General features: G+C 40.3%; 1 protein-coding gene across 2 annotated transcripts in view; it reads left to right on the top strand.

Annotated features, from left to right (window-relative positions):
- The window catches only part of LOC102905926 (putative ATP-dependent RNA helicase DDX60), a 101,220-nt gene that overhangs the window by 19,946 nt on the left and 66,127 nt on the right, over positions 1 to 15,147 (top strand). For both annotated transcript variants that reach the window (XM_076553286.1, XM_076553285.1), the window contains 2 exons: positions 3,140 to 3,301; positions 4,354 to 4,512. In XM_076553286.1, coding sequence (XP_076409401.1) covers positions 3,140 to 3,301; positions 4,354 to 4,512 — 321 coding nt within the window. The remainder of the gene's footprint in view (positions 1 to 3,139; positions 3,302 to 4,353; positions 4,513 to 15,147) is intronic.

Below are 15,147 nucleotides of genomic sequence, written 5' to 3'. Positions count from 1 at the left end.
GTGTGTGTGTGTGTGTGTGTGTGTGTGTAGGTCAGAGTATACCTTGTATATCACTCCCAGTGTTTTACCTTGAGACCAGCAAGCTTCCAGGATTTCTCTGGTCTGATGGGCATTCCTACAAGCTTACTGTAGCAGTGGAGAGTGGGAGAGATACTAGCCATCTTCCCCCTGTTCCTGGTCTGAGTAGAAATGTCTCTATTTCCTTCTGTAAGTAGGACTAAGATGTAGATGTGTCTAGACTCTGATGTAAAGAAGATGACCCCGAGCTTCTCCTACTGTTTATACCGTGAACGCAGAAGTGGAAGTAGACCTCAGTACTGTCGCTTTCACCTTAGGTTCATTGTTGTTGTGTTGCACTCACACGTTTTCTAAGGCTGCATGCCTGGTGTACATCTTCTTCATCATGGTGTACTGTTTTCTTAGTACGGTCTTGGTTCTGCTTGCTGTATTTCCTGTTGAATTTCTGCCTTGGTTGACATCCATGATACTGCAATTTAATTTTCAGTTTTTGTCTTGTCTTACGTGTATGTGTAAGGTCTTATGTGCTTCATAGAAAAGATCAGAATATTCACACTTTCTTTTTATTATTCTGAAATACTGTCTAGATCAGTGGGACCATGCAGTCTTTGAAAATTTGGTAGAATTCTCTGGTTGAAGAAGGTGCTTATTTGTTGAGATGGTTCCTTAGTCATTTCACCTACATCATGGATCTTGGTGTACTTAGGCCTACTAATACCAAGAAAATCAATTCTGTAATTTGTTCTGGGAAATTAGGGGTTTCACTCTTTCCAGTTCGTTTCCATAGAAGTTTCTAAAGTAGACCTTTGCAATGGTTTTCTGTCTCGGTGTTGTTCTCTCTTTTTTTTATTTCATACACTTGTGGCTTCTCTTATTTGTTTAATGATGTTTATCTAATTCTAGCTTGAGTTTGCAACTATTAACAAGATATACAGACTTCTACCCTCTTAGTTTATGATTTCATCTTTCATTTTCTTGTTTCTTTTTATCTATTTTTTTTGAGCAGAGTATTTAATTGTTCTATTTTCTCACTTTTGGTGTTAAACATTATTTAGTCTGATATGTTTTTCTCTGAGCACTGCTTTCATTGCATGGCATAGATTTTTACATACAGATAATAATCTTCATTGTATTCCATAGACTATTATATTTAATGATTTTATTATAATTTTAAAGAAATTATATAACTTCAGTCTGCATTTCTTTTTTCACATGAATGACTTAATAGAAAATTTAAAAGTTTGGACAGGAATGATGGGATGATGGTTAAGAGCATTAGGTGCTCTTGCAGAGGACTTGGAATTTAATCCCAGCACTCACATGGTGGTTCACAACCATCCATAACTCCAGTTATAGGGGATCCAATGTCTAACATCTGTGGGCACGAAGCATATATTAGGTACAATTGTATGTGCAGGCATATACTCACACCTTAAAGTAATATAAATAAATCAAAAAAAAGAAAATTAAAATTTTCAAATTAAAAGATTACTTTTTTTTTTTTTTTTTTTTGGTTTTTCGATACAGGGTTTCTCTGTGTAGCTTTGCGCCTTTCCTGGAACTCACTTGGTAGCCCAGGTTGGCCTCAAACTCACAGAGATCCGCCTGCCTCTGCCTCCCAAGTGCTGGGATTAAAGGCGTGTGCCACCACCGCCCGGCTAAAAGATTACTTTTAAAAATAGACTTTGCATATCTTGGGAAGATTCATTATTTCTTATGATTGTTCCAGTTCATTTTTTATTGATATAAGTCCTTTGTATTTCCCATAAGGTTGTAGGATCTCTTTGGTCTCTACAAAGTCTTGAGGTGCCACAAGTATGATAGGGAACTGGATATATTCTCCAAATGGAATATATTATTTCTCCCTCATACATTTCATCATTGTTGTTTCCTGGTACTACTATTTTCCTTTTTAACTGATGCAGAAGAGGAGATATGGTGCAAAGTACCTATAAAAGTACCCAATACATTCAGAAAGTTGATTGCAATGATATGTGTTGCTTCTACTCATGTGGATTAGCCACAAAATTATATATGCATATACTTTAAGAAAATACAAAATGGGGGCTGGACAGTTGGCTCAGTGATGCAGAGATCTTACTCTCTTGCATATATACATGTAGACAAAACCATTCATATTCATAAAATAATAAAAATATAGCATAAAATTTCTTGTGAGTAATCTAGTGCCTTGGTTAATATAGGAATGCAGTAGGATAATGTATCTCTAAATTTTACCAATAGAATTATAGTATTTAGATTCAAGAATGTGATGGTATTATTCTGAATACATTTCTTTATTATTATGTCTTACTTGCTTATATTGTCAACATTCAGAGGCAAGACTCACATATTTTGAATATATCTTTTAAGTGACATTATGTATTTTACAGTATTAATGGTATGTTAGATGCACACCCTTTTATTACTTTCAAAATTGTTACATACATATTTTATGATTTCATTAAAATTCTAACATGTAATATTTTTATGGACATATGGTGTTTCTTGAATGCTAAACATTTAAATTGTTTGAAGATTCACTTTTACAAATCATTCTGTGATGAACACCTTGGTGTACATACATGTCTTCAGGCAGATTTTGGATTGTTCCTCTAGGTTAGGTCTCTAGAACTTGAATGAAAAAAAAAACAACATATTGAATGTCAACTAAATGTGTTGTCATATGCCTTTGCTTGTTTATAACTTTATTAGCAGAGTGTAAGGAGTGACAAACCATGATTTCTGGTGCTGTCTGTTATTAAAGTAGTGAAAGATGAAAAAGTACTTTGATAATCATGAAAGTTAAAAATGCAATTTTTATATTACTAAAGAATATAAGCTGTTTTATTGTTTTTCTCATTATTTGAGTTTCATTGGAAAATTAGTATTAAAAGAGTCATGTATTTCCTTGTTGATTTACAGGTGTTATGTTTCATGCGTGTATTTGTTAACGGTTTTTTGAAATAGTTTTACCACTCAACATTTTTGTTCATAATTTTCTTAAGCTGAAATAACCATATTCTATATGGTCATATCCACCCATTTCTTACTATATGATCACTTATGAATAAATATAGTTTTCTAATTATCCTGACGTTATAATTTTCTGCTGTGACAGGCTTGTGAGACTCTATCTCTGCTTAAGCAGCTCTGGCCAGAAGGATCTGACATCCGACGAGTCCTCTCTGTCACTTCATGCTCCCTCTCCTTGGAAATGTACCACCGTTTTTTAGAAAACAGAGAGAAGAAAGCATCCAAACAGACGGGTGAAGGCAAACAGGTGTAGTTGTTACACTGGGTTCCATTACTGCTTCTCTGTTTTATTGTTTTTCACCCACCATTTTCCCCGCTTGGCACTGGTATTTTCTTTTGTTTATATGAACTTTAGAAATAGGAAAATCCTTACAATTCATGTCATAAAGAAGTCTGTTGCTCCATGATGTAGTGTGTTACCTACAGGTGTTTCATGTAGGATATATTCAGCCCCTGTCACATACAGGCAGGCAAAAGGAGAAACCACCTACCATGCTACTGTGCTTTGGACTTTTCTGTGTGAGTGCATGGAATGCTCAGGAAAGCCTTGCAAGACTAGCTGGGAGAGACTACTGTTCTTAGGTTTCTTTATTGCAGAAAAGGTCAAGAATCTATTTTTCTTTGCAGTATCTCCTTAAATATAATTTTCAATGAAACCTTTCTACATGATTAGACATCAATTTTAAATCATCCCTAAATCATGATAGTAAGTCAAACTTTTCTCTCTGGAACTTCTAACCATTAGATCTTCCCTGGGATCTTAGAAGTGTCCCAATGAAGTCTTCTTGCTCCCCCAACAAGTCAAAATGTTTGAAAATAACAAAGATGTTCTTGTCCCATAATGCTAAATATATATACTTACTTATTCCTCTTGTCATTGTGAACTTACACCTTTTAGCTACATTGGTACCCTCTTGTCCTCATGCTAGCAGCTCATAATATTGCCTTCGGAGTAGGTTGCTTAGACAGAAGAGAGTATTTAGCATGTAGCTCCACCCACCCAAGGTCCTGTGAAGCCTCCCCTTCATCACCTGGTTTATTAGCTTAAACCTGGAGTCTCTGAAAATACTGTATCATGCCGTATACCGACGTCTGCAAAGCTGGAAGCTTCCTTTCCCCTCTATCTCAGACATGTTTAAACACAGCCTAGTTTTTGGGTAAGTGATGTCTCTGAAATGGAGAATGTATAAACATGGAATTCTCCCATAGAGGGCTTGGCTTCAGAGTTTGTGCTTCCACAAATTGAGTGTGTAGTCTCCCAGCCTGCTCTTCTCTGCTCACCTTCTTTAATTTCCTCAGGAAAAGGGTAATTGTTTAACACTGAAGGACATGGAAGACTTCTGTAAGCTACATTGCCTCACTGTGGCTTTTCAACTCCATCTACCTCTTTCCCAGCGAGCTCGCTCAAGATTCATCACTTCCGGTTGGATTCGGGACCTCAAGAATGTCTTTAAAATGGTAAATATACTCTTCTTTCACTTATACTTTTGTTTTAACTACTTCAAACATATGGGCCACATTAACCTTCAAAACAGATTCATAGAGGGTAGTGTTAAATTTGGGGGGGGGTCTTCAAAAGGTCAGCTTGCTTACATCAGTCACTTGACTAGTGTTAACAAATATATTAAGTAGTAATAACAAGCACATTGGCATGTATCCAACCCAAAGAGGAGCTTCTTAAAATTTTCGTTTTTAAAATTCTTGTCAGCATTAGGGTTTTCTGTCATTAACAAGGAAGTTCCCAGTGACCACCACATTCTGCTTTGAGAAAGAGCTGAGGAAATAAATGCAAGGCTTTATGATTTTTTTTCATTACAGATTATGTATGGATAGAGAGATTTTGGAGAACTTGGGAAAACTGAAAAATTCAAAAATCTCTCTGGAATCTTCCATGTAAATCAGTGCAAGAATCTGTTAACACTTCAGTTTATTCTCTTCATTTTAAATGAAATATATATATATATATATATATATATATATATATATATATATAATATTAGCCATGCATAATTTCTTTTAGGATCCTGAGATAAACAGTCAAGAAAAGTGTCTTATGCTCAATGAACTAGGAATGTGCTTTTCCAACCTGGAGATTGAGTGTGAGCTAAACATCCTTCGTCATCCCACCCCAGCTCTTTCAGACAGTTACATTTTATAGAGAAGACACATATTAAATCTTTTTTTTTTTTTTTTTTTTTGGTTTTTTTGAGACAGGGTTTCTCTGTGTAGCTTTGCACCTTTCCTGGAGCTCACTTGGTAGCCCAGGCTGGCCTTGAACTCACAGAGATCCGCCTGGCTCTGCCTCCCGAGTGCTGGGATTAAAGGCGTGTGCCACCACCGCCCGGCACATATTAAATCTTAACAATTACTGTGAAGGAAGAACTAGAGTATTTTAGAATCTGATAATGAAAAGATCTAGCCAAGTTTGCAAAGGTTTCTCTTAAGAAGTTATATTACTCAAGTCCTGGAGGATAGATAGGAGTTAGTAGGGTGGAGAGAATGGAAACCAGATTCTGGGAGAAGAAACATTATACGTGATTGTCCTAAAGATAGCATGGCCAAGGAACTGGAGTCCATCCAGTGTATCAAGGACAGAGAGTCTATGGGGTTAGTGATGAAGCTGAAGTATTGGGTGAGAGACAAGTCAGGTAGACAAGGGGAGGTCAGGGTAGATAAGTTCATCATAAGTTCACTGGGTGCCTAATAATGGTTTTTTTTATTATTATTATTATTATTATTATTATTTTACAACACCATTCAGTTCAACATAATAGCCACAGAATCCCCTGTTCTCCCCCTCTCGCCCACCCCTCCCCCCAGCCCACCCCCCATTCCCACCTCCTCCAGATCAAGGTCTCCCCCGAGGACCGGGGTTGACCTGGTAGACTCAGTCCAGGCAGGTCCATTCCCCCCTCCCAGACCGAGCCAAGTGTCCCTGCATAATTCCCAGGATTCAAACAGCCAACTCATGCAACAAGCCCAGGACCTGGCACCAATGCACAGCTGCCTCCCAAACAGATCAAGCCAAATGACTGTCTCACCCGTTCAGGGGGCCTGATCCAGTTGGGGGCCCCTCAGCCTTTGGTTCATAGATCCTGTGCTTCCATTCATTTGGTTATTTGTCCCGGTGCTTTATCCAACCTTGGCTTCAACAATTCTCGCTCATATAAACCCTCTTCTTACTCACTAATTAGACTCCCAGTGCTCCACCAGGGGCCCAGCCGTGGATGTCTGCCTTCAGATTCCTCAGTCCTTGGATGGGGTTTATGGCACCACTATCTGGGTGTCTGGCCATCCCATCACCAGAGTAGGTCAGTTCCTGCCGTCTCGCGACCATTGCCAGCAGTCTTTTGAGGGGGTATCTTTGTGGATCTCCGTGGGCCTCCCTAGCTCTCTGCTTCCTCCCCTTCTCACCTTCTCATGTGGTCTTCATTTACCATGGTCTCCTATTCCTTGTTCTCCCTCTCTTTTCTTGATCCAGCTAGGATCTCCCATTCTTTCCCTCGACTGTCGCCCTTCATTGTTCCCACTCATGACCAGGCTATTCATGTAGATCTCGTCCATTTCTCCGTGTCTTTTTTTGGGGTCCCGTTTTCCAGGTAGCCTCACTGGTGATGTGAGTAGCAGTCTAGTCATCCTTGTTCCACATCTAGCATCTTCCTATGAGTGAGTACATACCATATTTGTCTTTCTGAGTCTGGGTTACCTCACTCAGGATGATTTTTTCTAGATCCATCCATTTGCCTGCAAACCGTGTGATGTCATTGTTTTTCTCTGCTGAGTAGTATTCCATTGTGTATATGTGCCACAATTTATTTATCCATTCTTCAGTTGAAGGGCATCTAGGTTGTTTCCAGGTTTTGGCTATTACAAACAATGCTGATATGAACATAGCTGAGCAAGTGCTCTTGTGGTATGATTGAGCATTTCTTGGGTATATGCCCAGGAGTGGTATAGCTGGATCTTGGGGGAGATTGATTCCCAATTTTCTAAGAAAGCGCCATATTGATTTCCAAAGTGGTTGTACAAGCTTGCATTCCCACCAGCAGTGGAGGAGAGTTCCCCTAGTTCCACATCCTCTCCAGCATAAAGTGTCTTCAGTGTTTTTGATCTTAGCCACTCTGACAGGCGTAAGGTGGTATCTCAGAGTTGTCTTGATTTGCATTTCCCTGATGATTAGGGAAGTTGAGCAATTCCTTAAATGTCTTTCAGCCATTTGGGATTCCTCTGTTGAGAATTCTCTGTTTAGTTCTAAAGCCCATTTCTCAATTGGACTGTTGGTCCTTTTGATGTCTAATTTCTTGAGTTCCTTATATATTCTGGATATCAGTCCTCTGTCAGATGTGGGGTTGGTGAAGATCTTTTCCCATTCTGTAGGCTGTCGCTTTGCCTTGTTGACCGTATCCTTTGCTCTACAAAAGCTTCTCAGTTTCAAGAGGTCCCATTGATTGATTGTTTGTCTCAGTGTCTGCGCTACTGGTGTTATATTTAGGAAGTGATCTCCTATGCCAAGGCGTTCAAGATTATTTCCTACTTTCTCTTCTAGCAGGTTCAGAGTAGCTGGATTTATGTTGAGGTCTTTGATCCACTTGGACTTAAGTTTTGTGCACGGTGACAGATATGGATCTATTTGCAGCCTTCTACACGCTGATATCCAGTTATGCCAGCACCATTTGTTGAAGATGCTTTCTTTTTTCCATTGTACACTTTTGGCTTCTTTGTCAAAAATTATATGTCCATAGGTGTGTGGGTTAATGTCAGGGTCTTCAATTCGATTCCATTGGTCCACATGTCGGTTTTTATGCCAATACCAGGCTGTTTTTATTACTGTAGCTCTATAGTAGAGCTTGAAGTCGGGGATTGTGATGCCTCCAGAAGTTGTTTTATTGTACAGGTTTCTTTTAGCTATCCTGGGTTTTTTGTTTTTCCATATGAAGTTGAGTATTGTTCTTTCCAGATCTGTGAAGAATTGTGTTGGTATTTTGATGGGGATTGCATTGAATCTGTAAATTGCTTTTGGTAAGATTGCCATTTTTACTATGTTAACCCTGCCTATCCATGAACATGGGAGATCTTTCCATTTTCTGAGATCTTCTTCAATTTCTTTTTTCAGGGACTTAAAGTTCTTGTCATATAGGTCCTTCACTTGCTTGGTTAGTGTTACCCCAAGGTATTTTATGTCATTTTTGGCTATTGTAAAGGGTGATGTATCTCTAATTGCCTTCTCAGCTTCTTTGTCCATTGTATATAGGAGGGCTACTGATTTTTTTGAGTTGATCTTGTATCCTGCTATGTTGCTGAAGGTGTTTATAAGCTTTATCAATTCCTGGGTGGAATCTTTGGGGTCACTCAAGTATACTATCATGTCGTCTGCAAATAGGGAAAGCTTGACTTCTTCCTTTCCAATTTGAATCCCCTTAATCTCCTTATGTTGTCTTATTGCTCTGGCTAGAACTTCAAGTACTATATTGAATAAGTATGTGGAGAGTGGACAGCCTTGTCTCGTTCCTGATTTTAGTGGAATTGCTTTGAGTTTCTCTCCATTTAATTTGATGTTGGCTGTTGGTTTGCTATATATTGCCTTTATTATGTTTAGGTATGTTCCCTGTATTCCTGATCGCTCCAAGACTTTTATCATGAAGGGGTGTTGGATTTTGTCAAATGCCTTTTCTGCATCTAGTGAGATGATCATGTGGTTTTTTTCTTTGAGTTTGTTTATATGGTGTATTACATTGATGGACTTTCGTATGTTGAACCACCCTTGCATCCCTGGGATGAAGCCTACTTGATCATGGTGGATAATTGTTCTGATGTGTTCTTGGAGTCTGTTTGCCAGTATTTTATTGAGTATTTTTGCATCAATGTTCATGAGGGAGATCGGTCTGTAGTTCTCTTTCTTTGTTGCATCCTTGTTTGGTTTAGGAATCAGGGTAATTGTAGCCTCATAGAAGGAGTTTGGTAATGTTCCTTCTGTTTCTATTATGTGGAACAATTTAGAGAGTATTGGTATTAACTCTTCTTTGAAGATCTGGTAGAATTCTGCGCTGAAACCATCTGGTCCTGGGCTTTTTTTGGTTGGGAGACCTTTAATGACTGTTTCTATTTCCTTAGGGGTTATTGGACTATTTAAATAGTTTATCTGGTCTTGATTGAACTTAGGTATGTGGTATCTATCCAGAAAAATGTCCATTTCTTTTAGGTTTTCCAGTTTTGTGGAGTAGAGGTTTTTGAAATATGACCTTATAATTCTCTGGATTTCCTCAATGTCTGTTGTTATGTCCCCCTTTTCATTTCTGATTTTGTTGATTTGGATTCTCTCTCTCTGTCTTTTGGTTAGTTTGGATAAGGGCTTGTCTATCTTGTTGATTTTCTCAAAGAACCAACTCTTTGTTTCATTAATTTTTTGTATTATTCTCTTAGTTTCTAATTTATTAATTTCACCTCTCACTTTGATAATTTCCTGGCGTCTATTCTTCCTGGGAGACTTTGCTTCTTCTTGTTCTAGAGCTTTCAGATGTGCTGTTAATTCACTAGTGTGCGATTTCTCCAACTTCTTTATGTGGGCATTTAGTGCTATGAATTTCCCTCTTAACACTGCTTTTATAGTGTCCCATAAGTTTGGGTATGTGGTGTCTTCATTTTCATTGATCTCTAGGAAGTCTTTAATTTCTTTCTTTATTTCTTCCTTAACCCATTGGTGATTCAGTTGAGCATTATTCAGTTTCCATGAGGTTGTAGGTTTTCTGTAGTTTTTGTTGTTGTTGAAATCTAGCTTTAAACCATGGTGATCTGATAGAACACAGGAGGTTATTCTGATTGTTTTGTATCTGTTGAGATTTGCTTTGTGGCCAAGTATGTGGTCGATTTTAGAGAAAGTTCCATGGGGTGCTGAGAAGAAAGTATATTCTTTCTTGTTAGGATGGAATGTTCTGTAGATATCTATTAGGTCCAATTGGGTCATGACATCGGTTAAGTCCTTTATTTCTCTGTTAAGTTTCGATTTGGGAGATCTGTCCAGTGGTGAAAGTGGGGTGTTGAGATCTCCCACTATTAATGTGTGGGGTTTTATATGTGGTTTAAGCTTTAGTAATGTTTCTTTTACATATGTGGGTGCCCTTGTGTTTGGGGCATATATGTTCAGAATTGAAACTTCATCTTAGTCGATCTTTCCTGTGACGAGGATGTAATGTCCTTCTTGATCTCTTTTGATTGATTTTAGTTTGAAGTCTATTGTTGGATATCAGGATGGCTACCCCTGCTTGTTTCTTAAGACCATTTGATTGAAAAGTCTTTTCCCAGCCTTTTATTCTTAGGTAGTGTCTATCTTTGAATTTGAGATGTGTTTCTTGTATGCAGCAGAAAGATGGGTCCTGCTTTCGTATCCATTCTGTAAGTCTATGTCTTTTTATAGGTGAATTAAGTCCGTTGATATTAAGGGATATTAATGACCAGTGATTCTTCATCCCTGTTATTTTTGGTGGTAGTGTGTGTGTACTTCTCTTCTTTGGGGTTTACTGTTATGGCTTTATCTATTGCCTGTGTTTTCAAGTGTGTATCTGACTTCCCTCGGTTGGAATTTTCCTTCTAGTGCTTTCTGTAGGGCTGGGTTTGTGGATAGGTATTGTTTAAATCTGACTTTGTCTTCGAATGTCTTGTTCCTTCCGTCTATGATGATTGAAAGTTTTGCTGGGTATATTAGTCTGGGCTGACATCCATGGTCTCTTAGTGTCTGCATTACATCTGTCCAGGTCCTTCTGGCTTTCAAAGTCTCCATTGAGAAATCGGGTGTTATTCTGATGGGTTTACCTTTATAGGTCACTTGGCCTTTTTCCTTGGCTGCTCTTAATATTCTTTCTTTATTCTGTACATTTAGTTGTTTAATTATTATGTGTCGAGGGGACTTTTTTTGGGGGTCTAGTCTGTTTGGTGTTCTATAGGCTTCTTGTATCTTCATAGGCATTTCCTTCTTTAAGTTGGGAAAGTTTTCTTCTATAATTTTGTTGAATATATTTTCTGTGCCTTTGAGTTGGTATTCTTCACCTTCTTCTATCCCTATAATTCGTAGGTTTGGTCTTTTTATGGTGTCCCAGATTTCTTGGACATTTTGGTTCATGACTTTGTTGGCTTTAGTGTTTCCTTCGACTCATGGAACTATTTCTTCTACTGTATCTTCAATGCCAGAAATCCTCTCCTCCATCTCTTGCATTCTGTTGGTTATACTTGCATCCGAAGTTCCTGATCTTTTACTCAGGTTTTCTATTTCCAGCATTCCCTCTGTTTGTGTCTTTTTTATTTTTTCAATTTCCCTTTTCAGTTCTTGGACTGTTTCCTTTGTTTGTTTCATTGCTTTTTCATGATTTTCTTTCAGTGCTTTATTGTTTTCTTCCAGGACTTTAATGTTTTCTTCCAGGACTTTATTGTTTTCTTGGAGGGCTTTATTGTTTTCTTCTAATTTGTTTGCCCTTTCCTCTAGTTGTTTACAGCGTTCTTCCAATTTTCTTGTCTTTTCCTCTACACAAGCCTCTACCTTCTTCATGAAGTTACTCATAAGGCTACTTTCTTCTGCTTCTTCCAATTTTTGGTGTTCAGGTCTAGATGTTGGAGGCGAGCTAGGTTCTGGTGATGCTGTATTGCTCTTCATTTTGCTGTATGTACTTCTGCCTTGACGTCTGCCCATCTCCTTGTGGTTCCTTCTTGGTCTTATCAGTGTACTTGTTTCACAAAGAGCTGACAGACTCAGGAAGACTCTCTCTCTTGTCCAAAAGGGAGTTCTCTTGTCCAACTCTTTGGTCCAGAAGGGAAGTCAGGGGCAAGCTCTGGTCCAGAATGGCAGTCGGGGACAGGCTGGGAGCTGGGGGCCGGTCTCTAAGTCTCAGGAAGTGGCTGGAGTCTTGGGCAGATGGGCGTGGGAGCAGGGCGCGGGGATTGCAGGGGCTTCCGGGGGGGCTGGAAAAGGGGATCCCTCCCGGTGGGGCTAGAAGGGGAGCTGTCCGGTGGCCAGAACCTGGTGCCAAGTTGGGCAGGTCCTCCCGGAGTGGCTGGTGCCCAGGGATGGGGTTCGGGTTGGACCCGGGTACTCACCTCTGGTCCAGAAGGGAAGTCGGGGGCAGGCTGGGAGCTGGGGGCCGGTCTCTAAGTCTCAGGAAGTGGCTGGGGTCTCGGGCAGATGGGCGTGGGGGCAGGGCGCGGAGACTGCAGGGGCTGTCGGGGGGCTTGGAAAAGGGGATCCCTCCCGGTGGGGCTAGAAGGGGAGCTGCCCGGTGGCCAGAACCCAGCGCCAAGCTGTGCAGGCCTCCCCGGAGTGGCTGGTGCCCAGGGATGGGGTCCGGGCTGGACCCGGGTACTCACCTCTGGTCCAGAAGGGAAGTTGGGGGCAGGCTGGGAGCTGGGGGCCGGTCTCTAAGTCTCAGGAAGTGGCTGGGGTCTCGGGCAGATGGGCGTGGGGGCAGGGCGCGGAGACTGCAGGGGCTGTCGGGGGGCTTGGAAAAGGGGATCCCTCCAGGTGGGGCTAGAAGGGGAGCTGCCCAGTGGCCAGAACCCGGCGCCAAGCTGTGCAGGCCTCCCCGGAGTGGCTGGTGCCCAGGGATGGGGTCCGGGCTGGACCCGGGTACTCACCTCTGGTCCAGAAGGGAAGTCCGGGGCAGGCTGGGAGTTGGGGGCCGGTCTCTCCTAATAATGGTTTTAAGCAGGCTAATGGGACTTCTATTTTTTAAAAAGTGTTTTTGACTTTCAATGTAGACCACACAGTGTAGACACAAACCTGGATTTGGGGAAATTAGTGGGTTATTTAGCCACATACCTATCGATGGTGTGGAGACTAAGGAAGTGACTTTTGAGCACTCTAGACTTAAGGCCCTGAGTATTTATCTTCTGTAGCATTCTTAAGAGTGACTTAAGCATAACTGGAAGCAGCTGAACTGCATGGAGAGTGTTGCTTTCTTACTCAAGGAGGAACAGTTTTGCATAAATGCCTTGGTCAAACTGCAGCATGGGAGAGGTGGAGGAAATTCATGAAGGGCATTGATTGGAGTGTGACTAAAGAGGCGATTAAGTTACATTAATTTTACTTGGTAGTGCTTGTGTTACATTCACTACTACTTATATACATACTACTATATTACCACAGTGTGAACTGTGGTTGGAAGCTGAAAGTCAGGTATAAGGCACAAGAATGATGGTTCAGTTTGTAAAGCACATGCTTCCCAAGTCTGAGAACCTAACTTTAATCTCCAATGTAGAAGCATGTCTGAAATCAAGTCAGGTGCAGCAATACTCACTTGTAATCCCAAGGATAAGCAGATGGAAAGATCACTTATTGGCCTTCTAGGTGACTTGGTCAAGGGCCAGGCCAATGACAGACCCCTGTTGCATCCATCAAGTGGGATATACCAGGGGAATGTCTCCTGAAGTCATGCACACTCCTCCACATACCTGGACAAGACACCCACACTACACCCATATCCATACAAAAGAGTGGTAGGATATATTGAATATCTGCATTTGTGAGCATTCATAGCTGTTATAATAGCATTTTAAAGGAGTTCTGTGGTGCCGTAAATACTAGACATGACGAAGATGACTCTGTGTAGGTTCTACTGATTCATGAGAGAAAATTCTGTATCCTAAATCCCATAGAAGGACATTCCTCTAGGTGCTTTGTTAGTCCCGCAGGGGGCAACAGACTATGTATTATTAATGAAATGGATATTAACAGATCCACTTCTGGATCTCATTTTCATTTAAACACTTTAATATGGGTCCCTTCAGATTAATATAATAAATCTACTGATGTCTGAAATTTAAATAAGCATTGTGGCACCAGGAATGTGCTTTGGATTTTGTTATAAAATTTATTCCTCAGTTCTATTAATTTTTTTTGTCACCTTTATGTAGTTGAAGCCCTGGAACTCAAATGGGAGCTGGTGTGAGCACAATAGGTGTGATACAGACTTGTATGGGTGCTATTGGTGAAATTATTAAGGCCAGTACATGTAGTTAAAAGGAAGATTTATTTAGTGGGTAACTTACAAATGGAGGGATAGGTAGGTGGCAGGTTCTGGAAAAGATGCAGTGCAGTCCAGAGATGTTCTCTGGAGAACTCCCCTTCATCTACCTCTTGTGTCCAGGAAACAAGAGAGCAAAGTGGGTCTTCAGGGCCCTCCCTTGGCCCCGCCTTGTAGGCGTGATAGTTACTGAAGCTTCAGTGAGGGTTGGAACTTCCAGACCAAAGCTGGATTGGCTACACTCTACAGGATGCCTTCGATATACATCGATAGAGATAGTGAGGAACTTTGGACTTTTTTAAAAAAAATACATAAGGAAGGTTAAAAAAACATTACAAAAAGTTGTTCAATGTTTGATGACATTCTAAGATGGCCTGGCAGGATGTACCTGGAAATTCTAGCTGATTATGAACAGCAGCTTCATTTCCCTCATTTCATTGGGAAGCATTAGATTTTAACACCAAGGGAGAGTGGATGAAGAAACCTCCCACAGGAGGCTCTCACTTTAGCACTGTAAACCATACCATTGAAGAAGACTCATGTCTACCATGGCCAGAAGTAAGTGCTGTTAGTGCAGACATTCTGCCGGTGTTAAGATGGAGCATCCCTGCACAGCCTTAAGTTGGTGGAGACCTAACAGCTCAGGTGGGTGGGAAACATTTTGTTGTTTCTAGAACCCTTAGTAGTTCAATACTTGGCAACTCGAAAGTAAACAAGGAAACCTAAATAAAGAACAGAGGCGTATTCAAAAGCTGAAAAAAAAAATACGTAATTTTTGAGATTTCGAATCACAATGAGAGGAAACTATCAGCAGTAATAATAGATATTTCTTTAACTCATGAAAACAAGATGTTTTTGGAGACAAGTTCTCACTGTGCAACTCAGGTTGCTTTGAGACTGACTGTAACAGAGACTGGTCTCAAACTCTCAGCAATCTCTTGCCATAGCCTCCAAGTGCTAGGATGACATTCAGTTTAAATTTATTTTTGAGTCAGTTTTTTTATTTTATGTAATGCTTCAGTTTTTAAGGGACAACATAATCTGTATTCAAATAAATGGGTTTAAATGCTAATGAGAATTGGGACAGTCC

This window comes from Peromyscus maniculatus, chromosome 17 (genome assembly GCF_049852395.1).
Source record: "Peromyscus maniculatus bairdii isolate BWxNUB_F1_BW_parent chromosome 17, HU_Pman_BW_mat_3.1, whole genome shotgun sequence".
In the NCBI taxonomy this organism is placed as follows: Eukaryota; Metazoa; Chordata; class Mammalia; order Rodentia; family Cricetidae; genus Peromyscus; species Peromyscus maniculatus.
The sequence above is the reverse complement of the archived record's forward strand: the minus strand, read 5'-3'. Positions and strand labels throughout refer to the sequence as shown.